This window comes from Penaeus monodon, unplaced genomic scaffold, assembly GCF_015228065.2.
Source record: "Penaeus monodon isolate SGIC_2016 unplaced genomic scaffold, NSTDA_Pmon_1 PmonScaffold_2695, whole genome shotgun sequence".
NCBI classification, from domain to species: Eukaryota; Metazoa; Arthropoda; class Malacostraca; order Decapoda; family Penaeidae; genus Penaeus; species Penaeus monodon.
In genome coordinates, this window is record NW_023657345.1 from 1 (window position 1) to 7,560 (window position 7,560).

At 36.5% G+C, this 7,560-nt stretch overlaps 1 protein-coding gene across 1 annotated transcript; it reads right to left on the bottom strand.

Annotated features, from left to right (window-relative positions):
• Nucleotides 1-2,266: 2,266 nt before the first annotated feature.
• LOC119570435 (thymidylate kinase-like) lies at nucleotides 2,267-7,309 on the bottom strand. The gene is made up of 3 exons (XM_037918176.1): nucleotides 7,205-7,309; nucleotides 3,795-3,983; nucleotides 2,267-2,960 (listed from the first exon to the last, which is right to left on the bottom strand). The coding sequence occupies exons 1-3, from the start codon at nucleotides 7,304-7,306 to the stop codon at nucleotides 2,844-2,846; spliced, it is 408 nt and encodes a 135-aa protein (XP_037774104.1). The 5' UTR covers nucleotides 7,307-7,309; the 3' UTR covers nucleotides 2,267-2,843.
• Nucleotides 7,310-7,560: the final 251 nt, after the last annotated feature.

Below are 7,560 nucleotides of genomic sequence, written 5' to 3' on the forward strand. Positions count from 1 at the left end.
ATTCAGTGTTCGGAGCCGTGGTCAAAGGAGAGCCTGGGGTCAGGGAATCGGGTGGGTTTACATCGTTGGGGCTATTTGATAAAGGGGCAAGCCTCATTGCCCCTAATAGTGGGGATATATTTTCATTACTGGCCATGGTAAGCCTGGGTTATGTTGGGGATAAAACAGTCCACCCCTCAGGGTCCCCTTGAGGGATAAGGGCTAGGTAACTAAATCAGGGGAATACTGTGCCCATGGCTCCCTCAGGCCTTTCAGGACTGGCACAAAGTCAGCCTTTCATCCTTTCAGCACAGCTCTCACACCTTAGGAGGTGGATAGCAGAAGGGTTTGGTGAAGGGACAAACGAAAAGTGGGAAGGAAAAAAAAAGACCATGCAAAATTAGTTGAGTCGAGTCTCCGCCTCCAAAGCCCCCCACGACAACAACGGGCAAGGGATTGGGGGGGTGGAATGAGACATAATAATGTAAATTAGGTTCACACATCTGTAAAACTTATCTTTGTCATAACTTTTTTTTGTTAGTACTTCATTATAAATGTATGAATTTTAACCAGTCCACTAATTTTGGTCAATGAAAAAATCACTAGTCTTTAGGGTTTTAAAAATATAGTGCAACCCCTTTATTGATTATACAATTAATTTCATCACAATTGTTCAATGGTATAAATTCTCTCATTTGTTCTAGGAATGATCTTCATTTGTTCCAAGAAAGATTAATTCATATAAAAAATATATTATTTGACTTACTTTTTACAATAATATAACTGATGTGCTACACTAATAGTTCACAGCTTTTGATTTAAATTTATAACTCTAGTTACTATCATCCATTACAGATATAATTACCATGATCATAACTGAAAATGAAAACAAGGGCTAACACAATGAACTTGTATGTAAAACAAAGTAACTATACAAGTACGTGACAATCATGTGGTCAGTAATTATTTATCAGTTTATATAGAAAAAAGTAATATTAAAGAGAAATCTCTTACAACTAACTTGCATAATGTAGAGAACAATAATTTTCCATACAGAGTACTGTAGTTGATAATGTGAAGAATGGTTTTATAAATAGGAAATGATAACTTTACTTCTCATATCTGCAAAGCTTCTTATCACGTTCATTCTTTTGAAACCTTTGGCTTTACCCTCCCTAACATCAAATTTGCTCCAGCATGGGGCCTAAAAATGTTGGTCCTCCATACTGCGAGATGCACATACACCCTGCTGCCTGCAACAGCAACAAATCAGCCAAATATGAACACTGGTGTATATAAATTTCAGTCTTTGATAGAGAATAAAGAGAATCTGTGTTCAGGCTGATTCTTTTGTCACCATAATTGCACTTCATCAAATTTAAAAATAATATATCACACTTAAAAGCACAGGGTTATTTTTGATGATGATGATGTTAAAAATGGTCATTGAAGAGGATTGAGAGGAGGAGGAGGAGGAAGAGGAGGAGGGTTGAGAGGAGGAGGAGGAGGATTGAGAGGAGGAGGAGGAGGAGGAGGATTGAGAGGAGGAGGAGGAGGAGGAGGATTGAGAGGAGGAGGAGGAGTGACCATCATGTTTTGAGAAAATGTGGTTTCAGGGCCCAGTGACATGAATATGCCGTCATGAAAAATTTGGCTCGAGTGCCCACTACATGAATATGCCTTCAAAGAAATAGGCTGAGGGCAAGAGTGACGAAATATGCCAGAGAAATTTTAGCTGAAGGCCAGGTGATGGGAATGACTTGCCATGAGTGCACAACCTCCTGCACTGTAGTGGGCAATAAGGAAGGAACTCTTGCATTATTTCCATTGGTAAATGAGTATGGAATACACTGGTGGTCATATGTATTACCAAAAACTAAATCTTAAAAATGACAGAACAAAATGTTACTATTGCTATTGTTATTATTATAGATTACCATCTTGAAACAGAATTTTATATGAAAAACATAAACAAGGAGACTTAATACCTTGGCCTGCAAGCCACAAGAGTTGCCACTCAATTAAGCATGATGCCCAAATTTTGAGCCACATGCAGGGAGCCAGTCACCCAGATCCAGAATTTCAATGCATTATTTCCATTGATAAATGAGTGTAGAATGTACTGGTGATCATATGTATTACAAAAAAAAAAACATCTTAAAAATGACACATAAGAAAATTGTTACTGTTATAGACAACAATCTTGATACAGGATTTCAAATGAAAAATATAGGCAAGGAGTCTTCACACCTTGGCCTACAAACCACACACTCACAGAGTCCACCACTCAAGTAAGCCTGATGCCCAGATGTGGGCCATGTGCAGGGAGCAAGGCACCCAGATCCAACAGGTTAAAATCTGTAGACACCATTTGGGACTTAGTACAACAGACCTTTAACGTATATCCTAAGAATCAATAATACTAACTGGTAGGAGATTCAGGTAATTTCAACACATCAACATCTCTTCAATTATATGATTCTGATAAAGATATAACATCAAAAAGCAAATCACATATCTGGCATTAAGAAATTCTTGTCATATTTGCCACACTTAACTTCATCCCTTCAAATGTTCTCTAGGTCTTAGATATAAATTATCTGGTAAAAGCCTGTATTAAGGTTAAGCTTGCTGTGCTATAACAAATGGGTGCATGCTAGATAGCAAGTTTCTGGTCAACATGGACAGGCTAGGACACATTTTGAATATCATTTAAGTTAAATTAAAATAAAAATGAACTTGAATTACAAATTACCTAAACAGACTATAAATGAATTTAAAAAATGAAATAAAAACAATTAAATGCCCATATCATCAGGTCAATGTCTCAGACAATGTCTAAGACATTGTTTACAATCACACCTTTAAACCCAAAGCTTCTTTAGTTCATCATTTTGTTCCATAACATTTTCTATGGTTTTTAATGCCTCAGTCTTTAAAACTTCCTGTAAATCTTCAACACTCTTCTTTGCATCAATAACCTGGAAAAGAGAAAGTTCAGAAATACTATTATTTCATGCAACTTAATAATATAATGAGGAACATAAAATCCGTATCATTTTTTGTTTTACAAATTTCAGCAAATATTCCTTTTGCCTTATGTTCATTAAACTTTTGAACTTTGAGAAACACTTTTAAATCTTTATTGTCTTTTAATCTAATGTCAGCAGGTAGCAAGACTACAATGCCATCACCACTTTAATAAGAGTTTATCTTTACACATAGATGGCTCTACAAGTGCTTAGCCACCAAGGAGTCAGCTATTAGTCTTACCTATCTCATCTGTTTACACTTTTCTTTCATTTTTTTTTAAAGCTTCATTTCTATTATATTATTGTCTTTGATTATATCAATATTTTAATAACAATTTAATAATCAAAATATCAGTAAGAATGATATGTCAATATTAATAGTAATGGAAAGAAAAACACATTTCCTGCCAATTTAAGGAATGGAGGAATCGGCCACTCAGACCAACTGATAGACTCCTTGCTGGCTGAGCACATGTGGAGCCATCTGTATGTAACAAAACACAAAAATCTAAAGGGAACATTACATAAACCCACTGACATTGGGTTAAACTACATTAAGCATTAGTCAATAGCTTATATCATTACTGAGTAATAAGCAAAACTGTTTATAAAACATCCTATTTTAAAGTATATCTTACCTACTCTAAACATTTGTGAATATAAAGCATATATCTTATATTTTTTACAGTAAGAAATTTACAGAAAAAAATGGGAAGTATATTTTTCATTAACAGACAAATTTGTTTCCAAACTTATTATTTTAATTATGATCTCATAACCAACCTTCCACACATCATCCTTCAGTAACTGGAAGTTTTCATAGACGCGTTTCTGAAACTCTTCCTTTTCATAACGTTCCGCTCCAAATTGCCCTCGCCTTTTTGCTTCCTCTGGCTGCAAGTCAAGAAACAACACCTGATCTGGTCTTGGAAGTCCAGCATCACTCTTCTTACACCACTCCAAACTCATATTCTGAAAAAAAAATAATTAGGAGACAATTACAAGAACTTACAATGCAAAGTACAAGTGCCAAGAATGATGCAAACTCAGTAGCTTGATTCAACTTTAGAGAAAACATTATAGCATTTAGAGAAATACCAAGGTGGAGCCTTTAAAAAGTGCACACCTGGCAACAGAGTATAAAAATTTAATCAAATTATCAATTTGTAACATTCCACTGCAAACATGGCCTCTCAAAATTCATGATGAGTTTTCTTTGGCAGCACCATTCTTGTCTAACAACCTATCACACAATCAGTATACTGACTCTGTGACTGCTCCACAATGTTGAAAATGTCTCTCAATATCATTCCCTACTGCAAGAGCAGCCTTACAAATTTGTTTACACAAGGGTCAGTGTTTCAGTATTACATGTAAATTGTATTCTTATGTATTCTTCATTTCCATGTTTCATTACCATGCTTCCCAAATGACTGTGTGACAACCTGAACCTTAATCTATTAGAGTTTCAAAATGCTCTCAATAAACTTTAAGTTTACTGGTAACACATCTGTTGTGAGACTAAGCCTTTGGCTAAGTTCAAAAACAGCTACTCTATCTTTATTAGTAACATATCTGAATCACATATAATGTATTTGTGGTATATACAAAAATCATCAAATTATGAGTTTCTCAAGCACTCTGCTTGCCAAAAATTTTCTCTTGGTTTTATTTTCTACAATACTGCAAGGTCACATGGAAATTTTAAATTTACACTGCAGTTACAATAGGTCTAAGTCTGCTATTACCATGTGCACACAGGTCACATTGTGCTTTATGCATTTTTGAGTGAAGTGCACAGTGTATCACAACATATTTCAGTGAAAAAAATTATATGTAAGCTGCAGTCTACTACATATTATTCAGATTAAATAATATTTACTGTTACAACAATGCTTAATAAACATAAAACCATAAAAAAAAACATGAAAAATACAAAATGTACCAATTGTTACTAAAGCTGCAACTGGTGCCACCGCAATTGCTGCCATTATTAAGAATCATATTTGTATTATCTGTTTTGATTTTTTTCTGCATATGTATTTCTATAAACTCCATATACAATATTTCATTGTTCATGACATAAAATCATAATTATGACATAAACACATTATGCAAAGAATCTCTAGACTACAAAATGTGTATTTAAGAAAGAAGATAAAATCACTACAGCTAAGCACAGCAGGACAGAAGACCATACAGAACAATCACAACACTTACAGCACACACAATCAAACAAACAAACAAGAAGAAGAAGAGAAGAAAGAAGAAGAAGAAGAAGAAGAAGAAGAAGAAGAAGAAGAAGAAGAAGAAGAAGAAGAAAGAAGAAGAAGAGGAATAAGAAGAAAAGAAGAAGAAGAAAGAAGAAGAAGAAGAAGAAGAAGAAGAAAGAAGAAGAAGAAAGTAGTAGCCTACCACATGCATGTAGTTGGCCAAGGCACATGACAAAACTGCCATCAACAGAAATTGCTTCCTAAGAATGCAACCCACCCAAGCCTAAAGATAGTCCAACACCCATCTGACATTTCCCAAGAAAGCATTAGCTAACGAGTTAAAGTCAAAAATCCAAATATGCATAAATGTGTGTGTGTGTGTGTTGTGTGTGTGTGTGTGTGTGTGTGTGTGTGTGTGTGTGTGTGTGTGTGTGTGTGTGTGTGTGTTGTGTGTGTGGTGTTGTGTGTGTGGTGTGTGTGTGTGCCTGTGTGTGTGTGCCTGTGCCTGGGCGTGCGAGCCTGTGCCTGGGCGTGCGAGGCTGTTCCTGGGCGTGCGTGCCTGTTCCTGGGCGTGCGTGCCTGTTCCTGGGCGTGCGTGCATGTGCCTGGGCGTGCGTGCCTGTTCCTGGGTGTGCGTGCCTGTGCCTGGTGTTGTGTGTGTGTGTTTGTGTGTGTGTGTGTGTGTGTGTGTGTGTGTTGTGTGTGTGTGTGTGTGTGTGTGTGTGTGTGTGTGTGTACTGTGTGTGTGTGTGTATGTGTATGTGTTATATGTGTATGTGTATGTGTATGTATGTATGTGTGTGTATGTATGTGTATGTATGTGTATGTCTGTGTATGTATGTGTATATATGTGCATGCGTGTCAGTGAGCGTGAATGTGCGTGTGTGTATGTGAGTGTATTTGTGTGCATACATGTGCATATTTATCTGTGCACTTGCAGATGTGTTTGTGGGTATGTGTGTGCATGTGTGCGTGTCTGTATGCCTACATGTCTGCGTGCCTACATGTCTGTGTGCCTATGTGTCCGTGTTCCTGCATGTCTGTGTGCCTGTGTGTCCACGTGCATGTGTGTCTGCGTGCAGGTGTCTGTGTGCGTGTCTGCATGCATGTGCGTGTCTGCATGCATGTGCGTGTCTGCATGCATGTGCGTGTCTGCATGCATGTGCATGACTGCATGCATGTTCATGTCTGCATGCATGTGCATGTGTCTGCATGCATGTGCATGTGTCTGTATGCATGTTTTTCCCTTTCCATATGATAATGTATTGTTGGAATACTCCCTATCTTCACGTCAATTGTCACATGCTAAACACATGACTTATAGTTATTCTTAAACAACTGTGGGATATGACAAACAGACTCCCTGTTGGGAGCCAAGGGGTAACACCTCTCCTGTAATAGCAGCCACATTCAATCATCATTTTTCAATAAATTTAGGAGTCAATGTATCTTGGTCACCTATTATGAACCCTAAGCTTGCCAAGTATCATACTCTTGTAGGGCCCATCTTCCAGGCTCCTATAGTGTGTATTCATATGTGTGTATGCATAACTTCATATGCATAAGTGCATATGCATGTGTGTATGCATGTATCTACATGTCTATACACGTTTGCATACATGGATGAACACATACTATATTTCACAGTGAGAGAATGCTATACAATGACAGCAGAAGTATAACATTATAGAAAACAGGATATAGGTTGCAGTTCTTAAACATTTTTTTAGACTTCCAGACATTCAATATGATTTCATTTATCTTACAAGTAAAATTCAGTCTCAGCTTGAATGCAACAAAATAAATGTTGCTACTAACAAATGCAAACACAAGTAAAGCTATGCTTCTTTTCTGAACCATTTACTGAAGCTTTCCACTTACATAACCTTACCATATTGATTTGAAAAGTCAAATCAATAGATGCATATTAAAGAGGTGTGAATTTTCTCATCATTATACAAAAAACATTTCAAAGCATACCTTCTTTGCAGCAGAAAAGGCAACACCAGAAAAGGCATATCTATCTACAATTATTGATGTTCCACTTTTCAATTCTGATAAATCTTTGGCAATAATTCCCATCTGGAAAAGAGAAAAAACAAATGAAGAACTAAATGCTGTCTGTAATTCTTGATCTAACTTTACTGTTATCAGTATTAGCACTCCCAGCTTCTCTGTCCCCCACAGCTCAAAAAATGTCTCTGAATTTTTCAATTTCACTAAAGAAATATTAGTTTACTAAAATTTCAATTAAACAATAAATTGTGTATCTTGGTGTATAAATAATAAAACACAATGATTACCATGAGGTAATTTTGTAATTCCTATTAGTGACA

Bases quoted from the DNA above. Each gene is read 5' to 3' on its own strand.
- LOC119570435 (XM_037918176.1), bottom strand. From the start codon at position 7,306: ATGGGAATTATTGCCAAAGATTTATCAGAATTGAAAAGTGGAACATCA. The intron at 3,984-7,204 runs GTATGCTTTGAA...TTTTTTTTTCAG, and splicing joins CCTTTTCTGCTGCAAAGAAG to AATATGAGTTTGGAGTGGTG. The intron at 2,961-3,794 runs GTTGGTTATGAG...TCTCTTTTCCAG, and splicing joins TGAAGGATGATGTGTGGAAG to GTTATTGATGCAAAGAAGAG.